At 38.8% G+C, this 24,294-nt stretch overlaps 1 protein-coding gene across 1 annotated transcript in view; it reads left to right on the top strand.

The window, feature by feature from the left end:
• The window catches only part of LOC122805777, a 407,858-nt gene that overhangs the window by 14,450 nt on the left and 369,114 nt on the right, over positions 1–24,294 (top strand). The window contains exon 3 of the mRNA XM_044076043.1: positions 16,418–16,753. Within this exon, the coding sequence (XP_043931978.1) occupies positions 16,418–16,753 (336 nt within the window). The remainder of the gene's footprint in view (positions 1–16,417; positions 16,754–24,294) is intronic.

Here is a 24,294-nt window from a genome sequence, read left to right as displayed (position 1 = left end):
AAATATCAAAATCCAACAACTTAGCTGGTGACACCTTGTTCTCCAATACAGTAGGTAAAGCCTGGAACATCCTCCCAAGCCAGCTAACCTCAATATCCTCTGTCAGCTTATTTAAAAGCAAGCTTAAACCCTACCTCAAATCACACTGGCTATGCCCCTGTGTTAACCCAGACTAAGTACCTAACTATTAACTAGACTCCCACAATTCCTAGCCTCCCATGATCATGATCTTGTGTTGTCTCACTAATTTTTAGTGAGCTTAACTTTCCTTAGGATTTTTTCTCATGTAAATAAGTATATACTGTGGAATGATCAAACACCTTCATATGGTATCACAACCTATGTGTTAAATAACACTAGAAATCCATCCTTGTTTGCTGTTCTTCTATACTCTATCTATTGATCTCTAGTGTTTTTCTTTCTTAGGTTTTGTGAGACCTTAGTATCTCTTATCATAAATTACTAGGTGTATCTAATTTTGTAATATGTTATAAAGATTTGTACTACACCATTTCTAATACAAATGTATTAGTCTTATTCATCTATTCTTAGATACATTTTTCCTTTTTCCTACTGAAATATAAAATATATAATCTTAGGCTTGTACTATAATTGTTAAAACTTCTTATGTACCAAATTATACTGTTATTGTCTTTGTCTTGACCTTTTATGTTGTTGTAATTTGTGGAGCTTTTCTCCCCGGGCCTCCACTGAAAATGGACATATATCCAGCTGGACTAGCCCGGTCAACAAATGTAAAATAAATAAAATAAATAAATGTGTTCTGGCGGTGGAATAGCAATAAAATTCAATTAATTGGCTTGAAGCAAGTTCGTGTTTTTTCTCCGAGTCATTTACACTTTAAATAAACCCACTCTAAAGTGACACAGCCATAGAAAAACAAAAAAGAGAAAATGCCATTCAAAATGAATCACATAAAGAAAAACTGCACTAGCATTAGTTTTCTGTAAGAAACAGTGATTGACTTGCTGAATTCAGTGTGTGAAACTGATGCCATGAATTCTTATTAACAGTCAATGGACAGTAGATTTACTATGTTCTGTGAGATTTATATTTTTAGTAGAAACATAAACTGTTTATGTATCTCATGTGTCTGAAAACACCGCCCTTAGGCTGTGTGTGTTGAATGCATATTTTTGGGTGGACTCCTGCTTTTTTAACAGTATCATTTCTTGCAGAACAGGAAGTGGCTCATTGTCTAGGGGGGAGTTGCAGGCTCCTCTTTCCCTACTGCTGTGATCCTTCTGTATGGCTGAAAAGTAACTTTGCAGCATAGCTCATGCAGTTAAGTCCAAAGATTTCTGCCCCCAGTCTATGCGCTGCAAATGAAATTCCAGTCTGCTGATGTCTGCATGATTTTGTATTTCTGTGCCACAAGTAATACAACAGAGACTGACTGCATCCTCCAGAAGTAGACCTAATGGAAGGAGGCAAATGTCACGCCTTTTAAATAGTATTTACATATCACTGAGAAGCAGAGGATCAAGTGGTTGTAGAAATGTGCAGCACCCAACATGAGCTAGGGTATTACAAAATATTTTCAGGATAATAATTTTGCAGTCTTTCAAAATAATACAAAATCAAAATAATACAAAAACAAATGCAGTTTAAATAATTGTATCAAATTAGACATAATATGACAACACTGGTTGAGAATAGATACAAGTTCTATGATAATGATTTAATAGTTAGAGAAATTTTAGCCAGTTTAGAGAGAAATTAAAGATGTTAGATTAATACAGATAGTTATTGCAATACAAAGAGAGAGAAAAGCAGGCTTGTGGTATATTTAGAGAGAAATCCAGGAGAGACAAAACGAAAAGAAGAAAGTGAGTGAAGAAGGAAGAGTAAGGAGATGTAATTATAAATAGGTATTTGCCCACATTTAGGGATATAGTGTATCCTCTCTCTCTGTATGTGTGTGTGTGTGTGTGTGTGTGTGTGTGTGTGTGTGTGTGTGTGTGTCTGTGTGTGTCTGTGTGTGTGTGTGTGTGTGTGTGTGTGTGTGTGTGTGTGTGTGTGTGTGTGTGTGTGTGTCTGTCTGTCTGTGTGTGTGTGTGTGTGTGTGTGTGTGTGTGTGTGTGTGTGTGTGTGCATTGCATGAACAGCAAAACTACAAGTGACATGACCAAAGCTGTATATGACTCTATAGCTAAAATGATTTGCTATATTTGTAGTTGCCCAAGGCTTACCAGATGCAGGGAATCATTTTTGAAATCAGAGTATCTGGTGAAAAGTCAAAAGCGGGGTGAGAAACATGATGGGGACAGATATTAAAGATATTGTTTCTGTTATTTTCCTTGTGCAAACTGTAATGCCATGTAAAGAAAACTGAGTACACATGTGATGCCTGTACTTTGTTTTTTTTCCCCTTCAAACTGTACTTCATTTACCAACCAATAATGCCAACAGGGTTTGTGTTACTATGTAAATAATGCCCTTCATGGAGTGTTATGAGGCCCAACGCCACAGGTAGAGTCCCACTACTCTACTGGAAAGGTGTTATTTACACAGGAACACATAGGGTATTATTGCACTTAGAGAATGGTCTGTCTGTAAAATTGTTGTGTTTTACTTAATTATTTTTTTATTATTATTTTTTATATATTTTTAATGTAAAATAGTTCTTCCGCCTAATGTTTCAGACTTGTGTAATACATGTAAATGGTGTTGGCGGAAGTATTCTACATCCAAAATATAGCATGTTAAAAATATCCAAATATTTACTTCATGGTTTAGTCCCTTACTCCTAAAATGTGGGATCTGCTGCCATTCACTGGGGATTGAAGTTACTAAATAATGACATACGTTTGAGTTTCAGACTTCATTTCCCTCAGAAAAATTCACATTAATATGAATCCTGTTATTTAAGTAACTTTCTAATTATATGAGAACTATTTAAAATTTCTTCCTATTTTTGTGACTTTATTCCCATTTATGTTAGGCTTTATCAACTTTTTTTGAGCTGAGCTAAGAGGTTGAGAGGTATGCAAACCTCTTTGCTGCTACTGCCAGTGGTCGCTCAATTTCACTTGTTCTGTCTCACACACATACACACAGACACACAGACACACTTGCGCTTCAGAAAATGCATGCTCACACAAACCCTGTCATTACAGGAACTGTGAGTTTATAAGAGCAATATTTAAAATCTGTCCCTATTTTGAGCCTTTGTTCCCTCTTTCCTTTTGTCTTCATGTCGAAAGAGGTTGAGAGGTACACAAACCTCAACTGCTGCTGCCAGTGGTCGATCTCTCTCACTCTTCACACACACACACACACACACACACACACACACACACACACACACACACACACACACACACACACACATATACACACTCTTCCACTTAAATGCACACAAGCACCCATAAATACATGCACACACAGAAACATAAACACACAAACATACATATAAACATGTTTCATTTACTTTTACACTCAGCAGCAAAAGTAGTTCTTAGTGAGTATAAAATAACGACTTGATCTCTCTCACTCTTACACATGCATATACTCATACACACAAACACACATACACACTTTTTTTTAAATTTTATTTCCTTTTTTATTTTATGCTGTCTAAACAGCAAAGCAGTCTTTGCCAAGCGTAAAATAATGGCAGGCATTAGCTTACGCTCAGTCCAAATTCCAATAGCATCTTGGTATGCTGCCATGAAGCAGTGGACTCGTTTTTCAGCAGGCATTACTTGTAGATTAACACCCTGAAGAACATTCAATGTTAAGTTGTCTGTCTCGCCTTCGTTCTTGCTGGTTGGGATCAGAGCCGATCCTAGGCTCCAACTCGGCCATCTTCTATAGCCCGAGAGCTGTTTACTGGCTCGAGGCAACCCCTTATCCCATGATGCCTAGCGATAGCTACCCAGATCTCATTTGCCGCTTCAGCTGCGAGGTGTCGTTTTTCTGGCTCAGGCTCCTATAAAGTTTTTTGTATAACTTTCTTACTCTAGAATTCTATATTTTCAGTGTTTATTGTTAAAGATTAGTCTTGTTTTTTGTGTGATAGCTAGTGTTTAGTAGTATCGCTTCTTTACCTTGTAGAACTCGTTTAACTTAGAGAGTTCTCCCCCACCCCTCCATCCTCTTCTTGTCAGGTTAGTCGTTTAAGTTAGAGGCTTTCCTTCTACCTTTCTTCATTGGCTAGCCGTTTAAGTTAGAGGCTTTCCTATTTAATAAAAAAAAAAAAAAAAAAAAAACTTTATCTATAGTCTTTTAGTATAGAGTGTTTTTTGTGTAGACTGTATTTTGCTTTGGTAGCTGTTGTTGTATTTGTTGTTTCCTTCTTTCAGGATGTCAAAGGAATCCGAAGTGTCTGGATTCAACAAGTGTGACTCATGCTGTCAGAAAATGTCTCTGAGAGATGGGCACACTTCTTGCATCTATTGTTTAGGCGCGGTGCACCTGCAGGACTCATTTTCTATCTGCCATGCCTTTAGTCCAAGAGTCCTGCAGGAGTGTAAGAATAAGCTTATTCTCAGGGGTCTTTTAAAACCCCAGGATTCACCGGCCAAGAGCTCTCAGCCTGTGAAATCTCCTAAATCTACCAAGCCATTGGCTCCAAGTTCGGAGCTGTCCTAGGTTCAGACTCTACCTTCTACTTCGGTTCCGGCTAGTACCGATAAGACTATCTCCCCGTCGGCTCCATCAGAAACCTCAGAGCCTTTGTGGTGCTACAAGATGCTGAGGTCCCCTTCACTGGAATTGGTACATTCGGCTCCTCGGTCTCCTTTGCTTCAGAGCGAGTGCAGTCACCGATCCTCTAGGTTGTCCGATCACGATGTAGAGAGAGTGGTCAGAACGTTGCTAAAGTCGCAGGCACTTGCGAAGATGTTGTCCAACCCTCCTCAACAGGTGTTGGCTCCATCCACTTCTATCAATGTTCCTCCTCCAACTCCAATGAGTTCGGAGCCGGAGTTCGTTGGGGTTCGAGTAGTGGAACCGTCGGCACCAATAACTCTATCTCCTTCAGTTCTGACGTCGGCTCCGATCCCTTCGGTGGTGTCTTCTGTCGAGGGATCTGGGTGCCGGGTTTCCCTCATCAACTCCGAGGGGGTGAGTGGCATCGGACCCTTGTCTGACCCCATTCTCCCTCTCGGAGCTTCAGCGCAGGTGAGCTCGGCTCCTACATTGGCCTTGGAGCCTTCTCCTTCAGTGCCGAGAGGGATTCTGATTTCTTTGGAACCGGAGCTTTCTCTGTATTGTGGCAGGGACACCTTCGATGTCATGAGGAGTGTGCTGGCCACTGAGTCAGCTCCCCTATCGGCCCCACCAGCTCCGTCCCCTGTAGTGCCTGTGCCAACCTTTGCTCCTCCTCCAGACCCTAAGATTAGGGAACCAGCACTCCAGGGCACCCCATTGGGTGATTCCTCTTCTTTTGAGGCCTCCCCTGATCATTCAGAGGAGCCCCCTCGTGAGAAGAAGTACAAGAAGAAGCACATTGACTCCCCTGAGTCCGTCACTTCTGATACAGATTTAGATGATTCGGAAGGGTCCCCAAGATCCCCCTCTGAAGATGTTTCCTTCTTGGACATCCTAGAAATGCTTAAGCAGAGGGGGAACTGGAACCTCCTAGCCCCTACCGAGGATGAGTCTGTATTTCTGGATGCGTTCGGTTCCCGAACTTCCACCTCCTGGGTTTCTCCGCCTTTCGATCCACTTATGGCAGTGGTGGCTCGAAAGGCTTGATCAGCTCCAGATACAGTGGAACCTACTCCCAGGAGACCTGACAAGTTCATCACAGCACCCCAAGATGAGCAGTTCCTTACCAAAGGTGTTCCTGTTGATGTCATGTGGTAGCAGCAGCCACCAAAAAAGAGTTAGCGGAGACCTCTTCGTCTGTCCATCCTCCTAACAAGGAGTCTAGGACCATGGACAGATACGGGAAGTGAATGCTTGCTTCAGCAACCTTTTCTATGAGGTCACTGAACTACTTATGTCATTTTACCTGGCTTCAGAGGGATCTCCTTAAAAAGCTCGTCGATACCCTTCAAGATCCATCAGCTGAGGGGGCTCAAGCTAAAGTGGCTTCCCAGCTGGCGACACTTAATTCCATGAGGCTCATTTCCTATGCAGCCGATGGTGTGAGTAGAGCCGCAGATATGGGTGTGGCCCTTAGGAGGCATGCATGGATGCGGCTGTGTAATTTTGCGGAACCCTTTCGAGCGTCATTCACCAACACCCCCTTTGATGGTTCCTTTCTTTTTGGACCACAGGTGAAAGACACTTTGACTAGGTGTGAGCAAGAAGGCAAGACTCTCTCTGCCGTGGGAGTCCATTTTTCCACTCCTTCTAGACCATACCCCAAAGGTCAGAAGAGTGGCAAAATGTGGTTCTAAAAATCCCAGGGAGCCTTGCCTGACACATGTAACGATTTTTCCTCGAGGGGTAGAGGGGGAAACAATAACAACAGATGCCACCCTCTTGGCAGAGGGGTCCACAGAACCAGGGCAACAGAGAATCCTTCTCCAATAAGCCCTTTCAGCATCCCTGAAGGGTTGCCCAGCTGCTCACCTCTGGAGACAGTCGGGGGAAGACTTTCACTGTACCTAAAAGCCTGGCAAAATTTAACACAAGACAGATGGGTACGGTCCATTATATCCAGAGGTTACAAAATTCCCTTCTGTCCACCCCTCTTACCATCAAGAAAACCCCTTCCAGATGTTCCACCCAATCTGAAGGACCAAGCAGTAATAGAAGTTTCAAAACTGCTAGAAAAAAAGAGTCATCCAGGAAGTCCCGGCAGACCAGCACGGATCCGGAACTTATTCAAGGTTTTTTTTGGTAACAAAAAAGACAGGGGACTAGAAACTGATTCTGGATCTCAGCAGACTAAACAGGTCTGTACAAAGAACAAAGTTTCGGATGCTCATGCTACAGTCCATTCTACCCTTTCTGGGTCAGGACAATTGGATGTGCTCGATAAATCTTCAGGACGCGTTCTACCATATCAAGATGGACAGGCGCTCCAGGAGATTTCTTCGCTTCCGGCTGGGAGCCAGTCATTACCAGTTCAGAGCTCTGTCCTTTGGTCTCATCACAGCCCACAGGGGTGTTCACCAAATGTATGGCAGTGGTCACGGCTCACCTGAGACGTCGAGGATTCCAGGTGTTTCCTTATCTAGATGACTAGCTCCTCACTGCTACTACCAGGCATCAACTTCTACAAGCCAGGGACTACACACTCACAATCTGCTCCAAGCTAGGCATTACAATAAACTTCAAAAAATCTGCCTTGTTGCCCTGTCAATCTATCACTTACATAGGAGCAGACTTACACACAAGGAACATGTCTGCAAGGCTACCGCCAGAAAGGGTGTCTACAATTCATCAGCAAGTACAAATTCTGATGCAGAGCAAAGGAATCCAAGTCAGGTTTGTCCTTCAAACTCTGGGTTCCATGGCAGCAGCCATTCTTCTAATCCCACTGGCCCGCTTTCACATGAGGATCCTTCAGTGGCTTCTGTTCACACAGTGGTCTTTCCAACAGCTGCCCATGTCTCACATGATCATGGTTACAGAAACATGGAAAAGGTACGTTTCCTGGTGGATGGTCTCCTCACTAGTGACTAAGGGCAGACCCTTCATTCAGCCTCCTCCAGTAGCCACAGTGACCACAGACGCCTCCCTGATAGGGTGGGGGGGGGCATTATCAGGGCAGGACAGTCCAAGACACTTGGCAGCCTCATGAGTACCATCTGCACATAAACATCCTGGAAATGAGAGCCGTGCTCCTAGCGGTGTAAGCCTTTCAGGACTCTCTTCACTCTGGGACCATTGCAATTCAAACAGACAACATGTCAGTGGTGTGTGACATCAACAACCAGGTCCTACCCCCTGTGTTGAGAAGCACTCAGACTGTGACAGTGGGCGATTTCCTCCCATTTTCTGATTGCGAAGCCCATCCCTGGGAGGCCCACTATCATAGCGGACAGGTTCAGCAGTGCTATCCTCATGCCTCATGAGTGGTCTCTGAATCAGGATGTTGCAGATCTGATCTTCCGCAAATGGGGACAGCCTTGCTGGAATCTTTTTGCCACTCCCTTCAACAGAAAATGCAACAACTACTTCTCCCTTCTTCCACTTCCAGGTCACTCACCCAGAGACGCTGTAGTCCATGATTGGCCTCAGGGACTTCTTTATGCCTTTTCCTCCGTTTCCCCTGATTCCAAAACTCATACAGAAAGCAATATTGTCGGGTTGCAAAATGATCCTCATTGCCCCCTACTGGCCTCGACAGATATGGTTCCCGTTCCTACACCATTACCTTCTCGATCAGCTCTGGACTCTGGATCCGATTCCAGACCTAATGATTCATCACTCAGGCGGGTTGCATCAATCCCTCCAAACCCTCCAGCTCACAGCTTTGTTGCTCCACTTCCAACCCTAGCCAGGCTTCCTAGCATTTCCCCGGCTGTACGTGAGATTATTGTCTCCTCTCACAAATTCACAACCAGAAAAACCTATGCTAGTAAATGGAAACGTTTTTCTTGTTGGGCAGATGCTAGGAACGTAGATTCCTTTTCAGCCCCAGTCCAAGAAATAGAATTCCTAGCACAACTTTTTCATTCTGGGTCCACTTCTGCTACAATCAGGGTTCAATTACCGGCCATTTCTAACTTTCATGTCAGTCTGTCAAATTCAAACATTATGTCTCATAAGCTCTGTAAAGCTTTTTTGAGAGGGACGACTCTCCTTAGGCCTCCAGTGAGAGATCCCCCTCCTCCTTGGGACCTTAATCTGGTATTAACTTCCTTAATTCTGCTCCCTTTTGAACCAGCAGTGTCTTGTCCTATTAAGTTTCTATCTTGGAAGACACTCTTTCTGGTAGCTATTACTTCAGCCAGATGAGTCTCTGAACTTCAGGCACTATGTGTGCGTCCTCCATACTTGGTTTTTCATAAGGACAACGTTGCTCGGAGGACTAATCCTTCATTTCTTCTGAAAGTCTGCTCAGAAAATAATTTAAACCAATCTATAGACCTTCCTGTGTCTTTCCCTAACCACACCAACAAGGCAGAGTACAAATTACACCAATTGGACATTCATAGACAATTGCGTTTTTACCTGCACAGGACTAAGGAAATAAGGAAGTCAGACCAACTATTCCTTTCCTATGCTCTAGGCAAACAAGGTCTCCCAGTTTCCAAGGTGACCTTATCCAGGAAGTTGTCTCACACTATTACTTTCATTTATCAATTAAGAAACAAAGAGTTGCCTATTAAACCGAAAGGTCATTCTACTAGGGTCTTGGCCACCTCTGTAGCCTTCCAATCTAGGTTGCCAATGGATTCTATCTGTGCAGCTGCTACATGGGCAAATCCTCATACCTTTATTTCTCATTACAAGCTAGATATGGTCTCCAGGAGCAGAGCTGACTTTGGTTCCACTGTTCTGAAGAGTCTGTTCCATTGAGCCGCCCAGGATTGTAGGTGCTAGGGACGCTGTCCCAACCAGCAAGAACGAAGGTGAGATAGACAACTTAACATAAAGAAGTTATGTACCTACCATAACGTTCCATGTTAGTTGTCTTCATCTTGCCTTCTTTCTTGCGTCCCACCCTCCGTCCCCTGTCCTATTGGACCAAGAGGAGTTCTGGTTTCACTGGCTGAGTGTTCTCTGGTTTGTTTCCTCTACTGACTTAGAGAGTATGACAGGTATGCTCAACCTATTTGTATAGACAGGTATATTCTCTGACTATGTCTGGGGTTAGCTATTTCAAACGAGATTTGGGTAGCTATCGCTAGGCATTATAGGGTAAGGGGTAGCCTCGAGCCAGTAAACAGCTCTCGAGCTATAGAAGATGCCAGAGTTGGAGCCGAGGATCGGCTCAGATCCCAACCAGCAAGAAAGAAGGTGAGATGAAGACAACTAACATGAAACGTTATGGTAGGTACATAACTTCTTTTTCTCCAATCAGGGTGCTGATCTACAGGTCATCCACTTTCTAAAACTTTGTAAAATATTTAACAGAATTCTGCACTGTGAAACTACATTTATAAGATGTGGTAGTGACAAGGGAACTCTATCTGTCCTTGTAGATAGAACTTGTAACCTTGTCCTGCTGAAACATTCAGTAGTTAAGATGTGATTGTGATTAATTGTTGACTGTAACTTCATTTTTGCTGGGATCAAATGCTATTTCACAGGAAAGTTATTGTTGCTTGCATCTAAATAGAAAAGGAAGTGATAAAACTGAATCAAAGAACCCCCGAGTCCAGAAATGCGAAAGGAGCCAGATACAAACTGTATATATATATATATATATATATATATATATATATATATATATATATATATATATATATATATATCTATGTCAAATTATGTTTATATTTTAGTTATTTCTGAATGTGAAGAAAAAAATGATGCAATTACCTCTGGATTCTGTAAGGAAAAATATATTAAACTAGTCTATATATGTTAAGCTGAAACCTTTGCAACTTCAGTGTTGCTAGAGTACATTGAGGTGATCACATCTGTGCAATTCTGCTGTCTTACTTCCTGCTTTTATATTAATTTAAGTAACTTAGCATAGCAAATAGAGCAATTGTTTCAGTATGAGGCAGCCAGAGTATTTATCTAGCTTAATTAGAAGTTTTAAGTATTCAGTCCTTGCATCTGATTAGTGTTCTCTTCAGTGTGCAGCTGTCTTTCCCTCTGCATATGTAATTATCAGCAGCACTGTCTTCACTTCCTTATTTTTATGTCTTCACTTTTAAGATCTCATGGCTGCTATTCACTTATCAATTACTTATTATCACAGGCTAGGTTATTTCTTCTCTATGTATGTTATCCAGCTGTTGCTATCCGCTTCTACATGGTCAGACCATTTAGCACATTATGATATTGCGATTATTACTGATTGGCAAGAGATCAAAAGTTACATGGCAGCTGGGGGTCTCTAAACCAATAGCCCAGAGTGGAGGCAGTACTACCTTGATAGGAGTAAAGCTGTGAGGAGTCAGAAAATCCTAACCAAAACAAATGATTACTTAAAATAATACAAACTTAAGCACCTTGGAGTAAACAAACAAAAAAAAGGACCGGTTGCTCTTTATGGCTTCTTTTAACTAAAACTTAGAGTGTGTGGTACTAAAATACTTATCTATTTAACTATAAAAGTGAGAAATAGAAGGTTATCTGACTATTGTGCACATATTTAGCACGTGCCATACACTTTCAGCATAAAACTCAGTCAGAAGTCTTCCTAATTAGATAATAGCATTTATTTACGTAAGCTTTATTCTAGCTATTATAGACCAGTGTCCCTCTATTACTTAATATCATGCAAGATTTATTCTAGCTGTTATAGACCAGTATCCATCTATTACTTAATATTACGCAAGATTTATTCTAGCTGTTATAGACCAGAATCCATCTATTACTTAATATTACTCAAGATTTATTCTAGCTATTATAGACCAGTATCCATCTATTACTTAATATTATGCAAGATTTATTCTAGCTATTATAGACCAGTATCCATCTATTACTTAATATTACACAAGATTTATTCTAGCTATTATAGACCAGTATCCATCTATTACTTAATATTATGCAAGATTTATTCTAGCTATTATAGACCAGTATCCATCTATTACTTAATATTACACAAGATTTATTCTAGCTATTATAGACCAGTGTCCATCTATTACTTAATATTACCAATATTAATACCATATGTTTTTATAAACACCTAGGTACAGCAGTTTGTTTAATAGTGCTTCAATCCTGTATCTTAAGTAATTATTCCCTTACAATCTTACTGACTTGTACTGAGGCAAAATTAATGACTGTGGTGTCATATCCCCCATACAAAAAAAATCAGGGTTTTTAATCAGATGTGACTTTTAAACAAATCAGTGCCACTGGAACAAATTCATTTAGCCCTCATGACTTGAGACTTGGGAATATTTCTAACATGTGACAGATGAAATCTCCGGTAAGCAGTAGAGCAATTCGTGTAGAAGGATTTCAATAATTTGTGGTCATGATAAAATCATTCAGAAACGTTGTGATGCTGACATCAGGAACATCAATGTTCTAAAATTTTGCCATAAATTAAAAACATGTCCAAGTCTGATGTTATCTTAATATGCAAGAAAACCCTGTAACTCAGCTTTTTAACCGTGATACACCACAGGAGTCATCCCAAAATCTCATCCAATATTTAGATGATGAAAAATTGCGTGTATATTATAAATGTACAAATATTTAAAATGCCCATATATAAGCCAGTATATATTGGAACAAATGATACACCCATGACATTTCCACACAATTTAAAATAATGTTTTTGTAATAAAAAAACATTTTTATTGAGGAGGGGATTTTTGGATGACTCTTTCATAACGTGCCAGAGTTCAAAAGCTAAGTTAATTGATATATATATATATATATATATATATATATATATATATATATATATATATATACACACACACACACACACATACATATATATATATATATATATATATATATATATATATATATATGTGTGTGTGTGTGTGTGTGTGTGTACAGTGCAATGAAAAAAGTATTTGTCCCCTTCCTGATTTCTTATTTTTTTGCATGTTTGCCACTCTTAAATGATTCAGATCATCAAACAAATTTAAATATTAGACAAAGATAACCCAAGTAAACACAAAAGGCAGTTTTTAAGTGATGATTTTATTTATTAAGGAAAAAAATATCCAAACCTACATGGTCTTATGTGAAAAAGTAATTGCCCCCTAAACCTAATAACTGGTTGTGCCATCCTTAGCAGCAACAATTGCAATCAAGCGTTTGCAATAACTGGCAATGAGTCTTTCACATCACTGTTGAGGAATTTTGGCCCACTCTTCTTTGCAGAATTGTTTTAATTCAACCATATTGGAGGGTTTCTGAGCATGAACCACATTTTTAAGGTCATGCCACAGCATCTCAATTGGATTCAAGTGCGGACTTTGACTAGGCCACTCCAAATCTTCATTTTGTTTTTTTTAAGCCATTCAGAGGTGGACTTGCTTGTGTGCTTTGGATCATTGTCTTGCTCCAGAACCCAAGTGCACTTCAGCTTGAGGTCACAAACTGATGGCCAAACATTCTCCTTCAGGATTTTTTTTTAGGAGCAGAATTTATGGTTCTAATCACAGCAAGTCGTCCCAGTCCAGAAGCAGCAAAGCAACCCCGGACCATCACACTACCACCACCATGTTTGACTGTTGGCATGATGTTCTTTTTCTGAAATGCTGTGTTACCTTTACGCCAGATGTAACAGGACGCACCTCCCAAAAAGTTCAACTTTTGTTTCGTCAGTCCTCAGAATATTTTCCAAAAAGTTTGGGGATCATCAAGATTTTTTTTGGCAAAAGTGAGACAAGCCTTTATGTTCTTTTTGGTCAGCAGTGGTTTTCACCATGGAACTCTGCCATGCATGCCATTTTTGCCCAGTCCCTTTCTTATGGTTGAGTCATGAACACTGATCTTAACTGAGGCAAGTGAGGCCTGCAGTTCTTTAGATGTTGTTCTGGGTTCTTTTGTGACCTCTTGGATGAGTCGTCGCTGCACTCTTGGGGTAATTTTTGTAGCCTGGCAACTCCTGGGAAGGTTCACTACTGTTCCATGTTTTCTCCATTTGTGGACAATGAATCTCACCATGGTTTGCTGGAGTCCCCAAAGCTTTAGAAATGGCTTTGTAACCTTTTTCAGACAGATAGATGTCAATTACTTTGTTTCTCATCTGTTCCGGAATTTCTTTAGATTGCGGCATGTTGTCTTCCTTTTTGGGATCTTTTGGCCTACTTCACATTGTCTGATAGGCTCTATTTAAGTGATCTCTTGATTCAACAGGTCTGGCAGTAATCAGGCCTGACTGTGACTAATGAAATTAAACTCAGCTTTCCCAAAAATGTAATTAACCACAGTTACTTCATGATTTAACAAGGGGGGGGATTACTTTTTCACATAAGACCATGTAGGTTTGGATAGTTTTTTTTTCCTTGATAAATAAAATCATCACTTACAAACTGCATTTTGTGTTTACTTGGGTTATCTTTGTCTAATATTTAAATTTGTTTGATGATCTGAAACATTTAAGTGTGACAAACATGCAAAGAAATAAGAAATCAGTAAGGGGAAAATACTTTTTCATTGCACTGTATATACGTATATATATATATATATATATATATATATATATATATATATATATTTTTTTTTTTTACTTCATGGGCAGAAAATGTCATCACTGATTTTCTTGATGTCATCATCACTGAATTATGGCATGATTTCACCTTGACTAAAATTACCACAGATCTTTTTCAAGAAATGCTCTGATATGCTACATGCCAAAAGCTGTCATGTGTGATGCATTACTAGAAATATTTCCAAGTAACCACGTGTGATAAAAAATGAGTCTGATATTTATTAACTGTATGTCAGCTTGCATTAAATATGCTGATAAAGTGATATGTTGAAAACAGTACTTTTCTGTAATTTGCTCCAAAGCACTTGAGTTTAAACATTCAGTTTGAATTCCTTTCTGACATGTTTACTAGTTCTTTTTGATAGTTCACCTTTATATATTGTCTTGCAAATGATATACCCATCCACGATCCTGCACTTGTTGCTGGATTATATTCGGGGAATCCTTAGAATCTTCCCATTAAGTAAGTGGGTGTGCAGGTACATGTACATGCGCGTGTGTGTAAATTATTTATTTAAAAGCAGTTACTATGGGTAACGGGCACTGGAAGAAACTGATGGTCACAGTGGCAGAAACTCAGCTCTTTAAGTAGCCATATGTGTAGCTCATGTCTTGGTGTGAATGTTGGCATGCCAAACATAGGGTAGCATATTTCTTGTATGCTGTTGAGGGAAGGCTGTATTTGAACTGTTTTTTTGAATCAGATGTGTGTGCATATTGTTTTAAGTTAACCTGTTGGTCACCAGTGATGTGAATTGGGAGATCATCCCTCTGGTGGTCACCAGACCTATTTGGGTTAGTGGTGTGGTTCCAAGGACTATAGACCTGTTTGTCACATATCCAGCATATTATTTGGTTAGTATTGCTGGGATTCAAAACTTCATTAATGTGTAACTGGGTGCCAGAGGAGTCCCTGTTCTAAAAACAGTACCAAACATAATGCGTGCTAAGCTATAAATATACTTTTCTTTGTCCCATGCATCTGTGGCATTAAATTTTTATGACCACAGTAAGTTAATGATGAGGACAGATTTTATGACTCAAGCTTATCCATTTTGGTCAGTGATTGTAGTAATTCAAGATGCATAGCAAGCCAGACATACGATTAGAAAGCTCATAAAAGATTAAATGAGTTAAGCCAGCAACCATGTATTGTTTCATTCACAAATGTTTGCATTTCACCTGTATTCAGTCTGTTCATGCAAAACTCTGAAGTAGTTAAAAGTTTTCTTCTTAAGAAGTTTATTCTACAGTATTTTTCTATATGCTTTTTGTTACTACATCTACTAACCATCAAGCATCCTCATCACCCAGACTGGCTCATTCCCCCATCATGGATAATGAGGCGAAGATCTAGCCATGGTTGTCACATCATACAGGCAGGCTTCATGATGGTCCTTGCCCTCACCAGGAGCTCAGCAATAAATGCATATCTGGTATAGCCCAACCCCCTCCTCTGCATGGGGAAGTAGGATCCATGTCACTGTATGAGGAGTTATGTCATACCCATGTGAGTGCATCCTGCTATGCAGATACAATAAGAAGCACCACATTTGTGGATTATGGCAGATTCCAGCCCCTGGGGCATACTTTGTCTCACCACCCCTCTTCTGAAGGATTGTGACATAATGTAGTTACAGTCCGTTCCTCCTCTTCAGGGATGGACAAACCAAGCTGCACTATACCAGCTCCACCAGATGTCTGAACCACTAGTGGTGCAGTGGTTAGCATTGTCGCCTCACAGCAAGAGGTTCTCTGGTTCGATTCTCAGAATGCGTGTCTTCTGTGTGGAGTGTGCGTGTCCTCCCTAAATTTGCTTGGGTTACCTTTGGGTGCACCAGTCTCCTACCACATTCCAAAGACATGCATTCAGAGTGTTTCTCCCTGGGCCTCTGCTGAAAATGGGCTCTGTCCCAGTTGGACTTTCCCAGTAAACAAAGGTTAAATAAATAAGCAAATAAAATATCAAAATCAGGCTGCATGGGCTATATTCAGTGGTTTATTAGTCTATACCAACGGACCTGCGTAAGATTTATTTTACAGCTTCCTCTCCCACTGCAGAGCTTATATAAAAGTAATTTTTTTTGTCAAGAATTTCTCATCAGTAAAGCATATACTAAACCTTGTTGCAAAGATGGCATTCAGTTTATCATCATTTTTTTTTTTTTGGATTTTATTCTGTTCCAGATGTTTCACCACCAAGCATCACACCTGGTTTCCAAGTAGGGGACCAGGAGGGACCCACAGTGCTGCTGCCATGTTACTTCAGTGTCGAATCTGGGACTGTGGACTTGAATCATCTCACAGTGCGGTGGGAATTCCAGGGAAATCGTGCAGCCAACTATACTGACAACATCTTGTTTAACAGTGAAAGAGCACAGCTCTCTCTGGAGGAACTGAAGAAAGGAAATGCCTCCCTGGTTGTCATTAATGCTTCACCAGCCGACGCAGGGGATTATACATGTGATATCAGTTACAAGTCAGAAAGCAAACCAAAACTCACTGTCATTTTAAGCATTCAAGGTAATATTGCATTTTACTTCCAAAAGAAATTTTATATTTTGTACATTTTCATTATAAGAATGTTATACAGTGCCAGGGTTAGAAGTTTAAATCTAGTCCTGAGTTTTAATACTAGAGTTTTAATGTGTGTGTTAATTTCTGATTTTTATTTAAATAAAACATGTAGGATTCACTGTTGTACAAGCTGTATGAATGTGTGAGCATTTATTCCAGCTTGGCAGTCCCAAAACATACTACTTATAGCACATGATGTAGTTATCTGCAGTCGGATTTTGGAATATGGCAAATGGAACCTGCATATAAAACACTGACACATGTGAGGCCGGGGGGGGGGGGGGGGGTATCTGCATGGAGTCTTAGATTTCAGTGTGTTCTGGTAGCATATTTTATACTACTTTCAGTCTAAGTTAGCATTCTGATTTAGATACATTTAAAAATATGCACCACACACACACACGCGCGCGTGCACACACACACCTTGGTTTCCTTATCCTCTTTATTGCTTTCCTTTCTGCTTTTCCTGCCTTCTCTCGTCACCTTTCTGTCTGCTACTCCACTTTTCTTTGAGTTTTCTGATGACCCCTGCCCATATCTTCTTATCCATGCCATGTTGTTTTCCTTCCTTTTCCCACTTAGTCCTGCATCCCGCTCTATTACTGCCCCTCCTTTCCATTTCTATTCAGCTGTTCCTGCTCATCTAGCCAAATCACTGTCTCTCTTCCTGTATTCCTCCTTGAAGCTCCAGATGTTCCTGCACACCCCCATCCTCTGCACCTAAAACGCCATGATCCAACATTATATCTTAAATCCTGAGTGCCCCCAGCCTATTCTGTTCTTTTCAGTTCTGTCCAAGCTCTATCCTTTCTGTCACACTCAATGAGTTATGACTTTTAATTGGGTAGTCTTTTCAAAACTAATATTTGCACTCACTCTGCAAAACTACCAGACTTTCAAGATGACTTCACATTGATCAACAGGTTAATTAAGGATATTTCAGTATGAAAACAGAAACTTGGGACAACAGCCAGTAAAAGCCATTTATCTGGGTAATATTTAGTTACTAGTTAGGCTCTATACTACCTGGATGTCAGCAAAGAAGAAATCTGAAGAACGCAAGAGAAAATCAACTAGAAAACGAGAAAGAAAAAAAAAAGCTTTGGTTGGGAAAGCCTTGCAGCTGTTCAGGTTATCATTCTAGGTATGAGGAATGGCTTCCATTAAGTTAAAGAAAAAAATCTAATACATTCTTAGGTTTTTAAAATGAGCCAAAACAGTGAAAAAGTGACAAAATAAAAACACTGCTCCAAAGCCACAACCGGAAGATTTATTAAAAACTAAGTAAGCGCTTTCGTTTCGTAAAGACAAGGAACTTCATCAGACAAAAACATTACACTACATCACTTCCTTTAAACTGAAAACCATGCTAAAAGGCAGTGTCGTTAAAAGAATGTAAATAATTTAAAGAAACATACTTACAAATACAACACTACTTCAAAGCAATCATAGAAAACATTAAAAATATTTAATATTTAAAATAACTGACACACTTAAAATATGTACAGTCAAGTGACAAAAGGCTAGAAAGAACAGAAGAAGCTTTAAGTATTTATTATTTAGATGAGATAATAATATTGCAGAAATTAGAGGATAAGATGAAGGAAGGAATTGCTGAATATGAGGCTTCTCAAGAAAAATTGTTTAGAAATAGCTAGAAGACAAAATATGCAGAGAAAACCTGAGATGTTATTGTTGTACCAGAGAAACTGTAAGAAACAGATCACAATAATTTTATTACAGTACAGATACACAACTGGACTGGTATACCACTCAAGATTTATTAATTGAAAAGATGTATCATGCTCATGCTCCACATTGAACCATGAAAAAAAAGCCAAGAGCTTTTAATAGTATAGATGCAGTCATATCAGTAGAAAAAGCTCCTCGTGAAAACATTGTGGTAGAGTAGAGTTCCATCAGTTGGAGACACCTGATTCTTCACTGTACTGCAAGCAGAAGCAGGTTTATCCCTCAAATCACAGAATGTCAAAAAGTAGGTGAGAGATTCAAGTTGCCATATCCAGCTGTCTTTAGAATATTTTTTTCAGAAAGAGCAAAGACAGTTTTGAATGCAAAACAGGTGAAACGAGGAAATAAAGTTTATCCAGTAAAAAGTGAGCCAGCAAGTTGAAGTTGATGGTGCTTCTCATTTTTTTAACAATGGCACAGGCCACGGAAAGAACTTGTCAGTAAAATGTTTTTTGGTATTTCAAAGGAAAATGATTGAGTGACACAAGAAAGCTTAGGAGCTGACTAGAAAAAAACAGGAGTGCCTTGGACTTGAACCAGAGAGAGGTATTAGGTGCTTGAGATGATGAAAAAGGCATCCAGCAAGAATGTGAAAGGAAAAAAATAAATAGATGAACTATAAAGTGTATTTCCATAAGATGCAATTTAGGCATGAGAACTGTACTTCTGTTGTTGTTGTATCTTTCGGCTTTTCCCGGTTAGGGGTCGCTACAGCGGAACTCTGGTCCGCTAATGATTGGTAGTAGATTTTTATATACCGAGTTGCCAGCTCTGACACACAACCTTCAACGAAGGTATGCCCATTCACACATGTCTCAACACAGAAGACGCTTTAGCTGAGAATCGAACAGGACAACGTCTTACTGTGAGGTGACAATGATATCGCAGCACCACCACCACAGTAGAACTGTACTTCTGTATGAAGTGGAAAAAAGACTGGAATTTTGTGGATTGTGTTAACCCCGTGGGTGGACTTTAAAGTATTTTTCACTTTGTCATTAATATCTAGAGGGACAATGAAGGAATTAAAAATATAACTGTAAAAATATATTTTTCTAGGTATGTAATAAATTTAAATGTGACATGCACTTGACTTCAAGAAAAGTAGTTCTGTAAAGTATGCCAAGGTTCTTTTAAAATGTGGTAGAGGAGAGTTACCTTTTTTTTTTCAACTGTGATATATCTGGGGTTTAACAAGATAAAGTATAGATATAAACAGTAAATGTGATCTTGGGGTGTTAAGGGGAAGAGATTGAAGTGAACTGATCATGTGTGTATATTAAATTATGGTGGTTCTCCTGTTGTTATGCAGATAGGAAGAAATGTACACTAAAATCATATGAAATGATAATTGTCTAGTATTTAAGTAGAGCAATGTCATGCATTTTGTATCTACCAGCACAACTTTGTAGTTACTGACAAACTGTCTGCAGGCACAGGCAATTAATCAAGAAATGACTGAATTGTGAATTATTGAGGCATCTGTATGAGGAAACACTAAAACTAGTACTTAAATGAGAAGTGGCAAGCTGTTCAGTGAACATAAATGAAGTTTGATACATTGATGGGAATAGAAACGGATGTATTCCTATTAACATCAATCTCTTCAGTATAAATCACAACAATACAAAGTATATTTAATGGTAAGCAGGACACATTTCTTTAAAGCTAAAAATCAGTTAACTAGGTAGGGTTAAAAATCAGAATATGCATATTTATGTGTATCTTGAATGTTTTTATTGAAATGAAAAATCTGGAAAAATGTGGCATGGGTCCAATCTGAGATGAGAAGCTGCAGTTGCATACAAAAGCAGCCTACCAAACACAAATGTGTGCGTGTATGTTGAAAGTTAGAAACATATTCAAAAAACAGTTGTGATCAATATATGAAAGGCATAGCACCTTATCAATATACCTTATCAATCTTTTTATGGACTGTGAATGGCATTGCAAGAATGGACAAGAAGCAGACAGTATTAAATTATATTGACAAGTGTAGGGTATTAATAGTAATATTACAGGAGAGATATTTGGGTAGAACTGAGTATGTGAATTTGACAAACAGACAATTTCAGAGCAGTCATTCAGCAGAGTACTGGGGACAAAGGAAAAGGAGGTAACAATACTGAATGTGAGAGGTGTTCCATAAGGAACTTAAGAGTATTATGGGAGAGATATTTAGCTTCTAGCAGCAATATTATTAATATGGGAGACTGGAACTTCACATGCAATAGTGTAGTGGTATAAGAAGGACCTAGAAAGAAAGATATAACAAAGAAGGTGGACTTCTGTAGAAATATATGAATATTTTGGATAGAAGATGTGAAATTTGTAGCAGGAATCAAGACATAATTTATATATTATTCCCCAATGTACAATAACTTAACTAGACTGGACAGAAATATTTTGCAGGAACATAAGTTTTTAAGTTAAAGCTTTGAAACACATCCAATAACTATTTCTGATCACTCGCCAATAAAGATTAAGTCGAAGACTCAGAGTAATCAAGTAAAAATGAGAGACTGAAGCTTCCTACTTATCTACTTAAAAGGGAGGATTTACAGAATGGATATTAGAAACAATTCAAGAGTTGTTAGAGAATATACAGATTTCTTCAAAGAGGTCAGATAAGGAATGGGACTAAATGGAAATGGGATTTAAAAATATAGTAAGTAGACAGTCACAAGGCTTTTTTATGTATCTTTGTAATCTCAGAAGCACAACATATCAATGCGCTGAGCTGATTGTGGACAATGTTGCTAATCTCAAAAGCACAACATAGCAATGTGCTGAGCTAATCGTGAACAATGTTGCTAATCTCAAAAGCACAACATAGCAATGTGCTGAGCTAATTGTGAACAATGTTGCTAATCTCAAAAGCACAACATAACAATGCGCTGAGCTGATTGTGGACAATGTTGCTAATCTCAAAAGCACAACATAGCAATGTGCTGAGCTAATTGTGAACAATGTTGCTAATTTCAAAAGCACAACATGGCAATGTGCTGAGCTAATTGTGAACAATGTTGCTAATCTCAAAAGCACAACATAGCAATGTGCTGAGCTGATTGTGAACAATGTTGCTAATCTCAAAAGCGCAACATAGCAATGTGCTGAGCTGACTGTGAACAATGTTGCTAATCTCAAAAGCACAACATAGCAATGTGCTGAGCTGATTGTGAACAATGTTACTAATCTCAAAAGCACAACATAGCAATGTGCTGAGCTAATTGTGAACAATGTTGCTAATCTCAAAAGCACAACATAGCAATGTGCTGAGCTAATTGTGAACAATGTTGCTAATCTCAAAAGCACAACATAACAATGTGCTGAGCTGATTGTGGACAATGTTGCTAATCTCAAAAGCACAACATAGCAATGTGCTGAGCTAATTGTGAACAATGTTGCTAATTTCAAAAGCACAACATAGCAATGTGCTGAGCTGATTGTGGACAATGTTGCCTACAGTGAGACTGAAGATATAGTGAGATAATTAAGAAAATGGAAATATGCTGCCAAAAGTGATAGATATGAATCAGTGTGGTTTTGTAGAAGTGAAACAAGCATTTAATAACATTAATAGAATGATGACCCAAAGGGAAGCCGAGTGTAAGATGATATCACTATTGTTGTTGGTTCTTAAAAAAAGATAAGCCATTTGATTGATTAGCTGGAGTTTTATGAGTACGACGATGGCAGCACTTGTGTTTCCTAATATGATAAAGGGGTTAATTATGAAGATAAATAAAGAATCAGAGGCAAGAATCATGGTGGGAGAATTCCTCTTTCACAATCTGTATTTGAACAGAGGAACCAGTCAGGGGTGTTCTCATTCCTTGTCATTTGTCTTATACGAAGACCCATTGGCAAAGAAAATGAGGGACTCACAAATTCAAGGCTATAACTGATATAGTATTCAAGAAAGATTAATATTTGCAGATTATATTTTCTACATGATAAATCCAGAACATATTTCACTATTGTGGAAAAGATTGAGACAGTTTCAAGTTTTTTTTTCTGGAAATATAATAAATGAAGATAAATCAAAGGCTATAATGATAACATGCTTCTACACATGAACTGGTTCAGCAATTCCAACATTCATTGCAGAATGACAAGATAAAGTATTTAGTTGTTTGGATTAGAAAGGATTCCAATATGGAAACTAAGAATATGTGGGAAAAGACTGAACAAAAAACAGTACAAAAATTGAGATTTGGGAACTCTTTACTGTGTGTATGTGGATAATAGGCTACACACAGTGAAACATTTCTAGTCCTTTTAATATTATATATAGGTCATTTTTGTTTGTTTTTAAATCAACCAGAGAAGCTGTGGACCATAATTAAAAGAATTAGGGAAATTTATTTGGGAGAAAAAGAAGGCAAGAGTTAAGTGGGCTTAATTGTTTCTCTCCACAGAACAAGGTGGCATAGGATTATTAAATTTGAAAGGATACTTCAGAGTTACAAAGTTAAAGCTAATGTAAAAATATACAAAACACAGACAGAAAACTACAAACCAAAGTATAAAGAAATGAGGCGGAAACAGAGGAGGATTCACAAAATAAGGTGAGCCGAGTATTTTTGATGCGGGCTCTTAAAATCAACAACTATACAAAACATTATACTTACAAAGTAGCAGAAACTGTTTTGGGAAATAAACCAACACTAGAATAGAGAAATGAGATTTTTACCAATAGGGATGGCTGCAAGTAGGAAAAACTAGTAAGAAGGAGGTGAAATTTATTGGAGAAAATTAGCAAAGGAATCAAGGTATTATGGGCAAATAACTAGGGAGGTCAGAGTGGGATGAAGCCAAGCAGAAGTGTAGACTGCATGTTGCCGATTGATTTCCCTACCAGGGATAGACAGAGTATAAGCAAAGATAAAGGGATGGGGAAGTGTCAAATGAAAGGCCATGATAAGTAGGAATCAAGCAGAATCAGTTAGAAAAGACTGAGAAATGAGAAATGAGAATAGAAAAGGAAAGTAACATGCAGAGAAACAATGTGAGGATATTTGCATGGCTTCCAAGTAAGCAACAAACTCTAGAGGATTTATGATTTTTGCAAGGAAGTGTTTGCACAGGTATTTTTATACCCAAGCAGACTTCAGGTAATTTTTTTCAACAAGTAGGCAGCAATTGGAGGTGTGATGGAAAAGAGAGGGGTACTTGGGAACGTGTTTTGGTAATGTAACACGTTGGTTGATTTTAAAAATACCCTACAGGGTACTTTGTCAGAAATGTTAGGTAAACAAACTGTTGTAACTAAGGAAAAGATTTTGATCAGGGATATACAAAATGAATTGCCTAGACATAATAAGGTCCAACTAAGTTCAATGTTGTTGGTGACCCAAAAAGCAATTACTAGAAAATGGAAATCTAAATCTAAACTGTAACAGAAATGATGATTGCTATAAAAGCAATAAAAAGACTGGAGGTAGGATATATAGAAAATGGAGGGAGCAAACTGCATAGAAATAAGTTGAATATATGGGAACATACATGCAGAATAATGTTCAGCAGAAGCAGTGAGGCTTAAGGGAAGGCAGAACTTGTGCTAAGCAATGTTAAATTAAATAATATAAAGTGTATATATATATATATATATATATATATATATATATATATAGTGGATGAAAAGGTAATATCTATGTAATGGCATGTTTGCTTTTTTATAATTGACTATGGACGCAAATTATTGTGTAATATGTGAAGTTAATGAAAATGTT

This window comes from Protopterus annectens, chromosome 7.part0 (assembly GCF_019279795.1).
Source record: "Protopterus annectens isolate FY-2018-M chromosome 7.part0, PAN1.0, whole genome shotgun sequence".
NCBI classification, from domain to species: Eukaryota; Metazoa; Chordata; order Ceratodontiformes; family Protopteridae; genus Protopterus; species Protopterus annectens.
The sequence above is the reverse complement of the archived record's forward strand: the minus strand, read 5'-3'. Positions and strand labels throughout refer to the sequence as shown.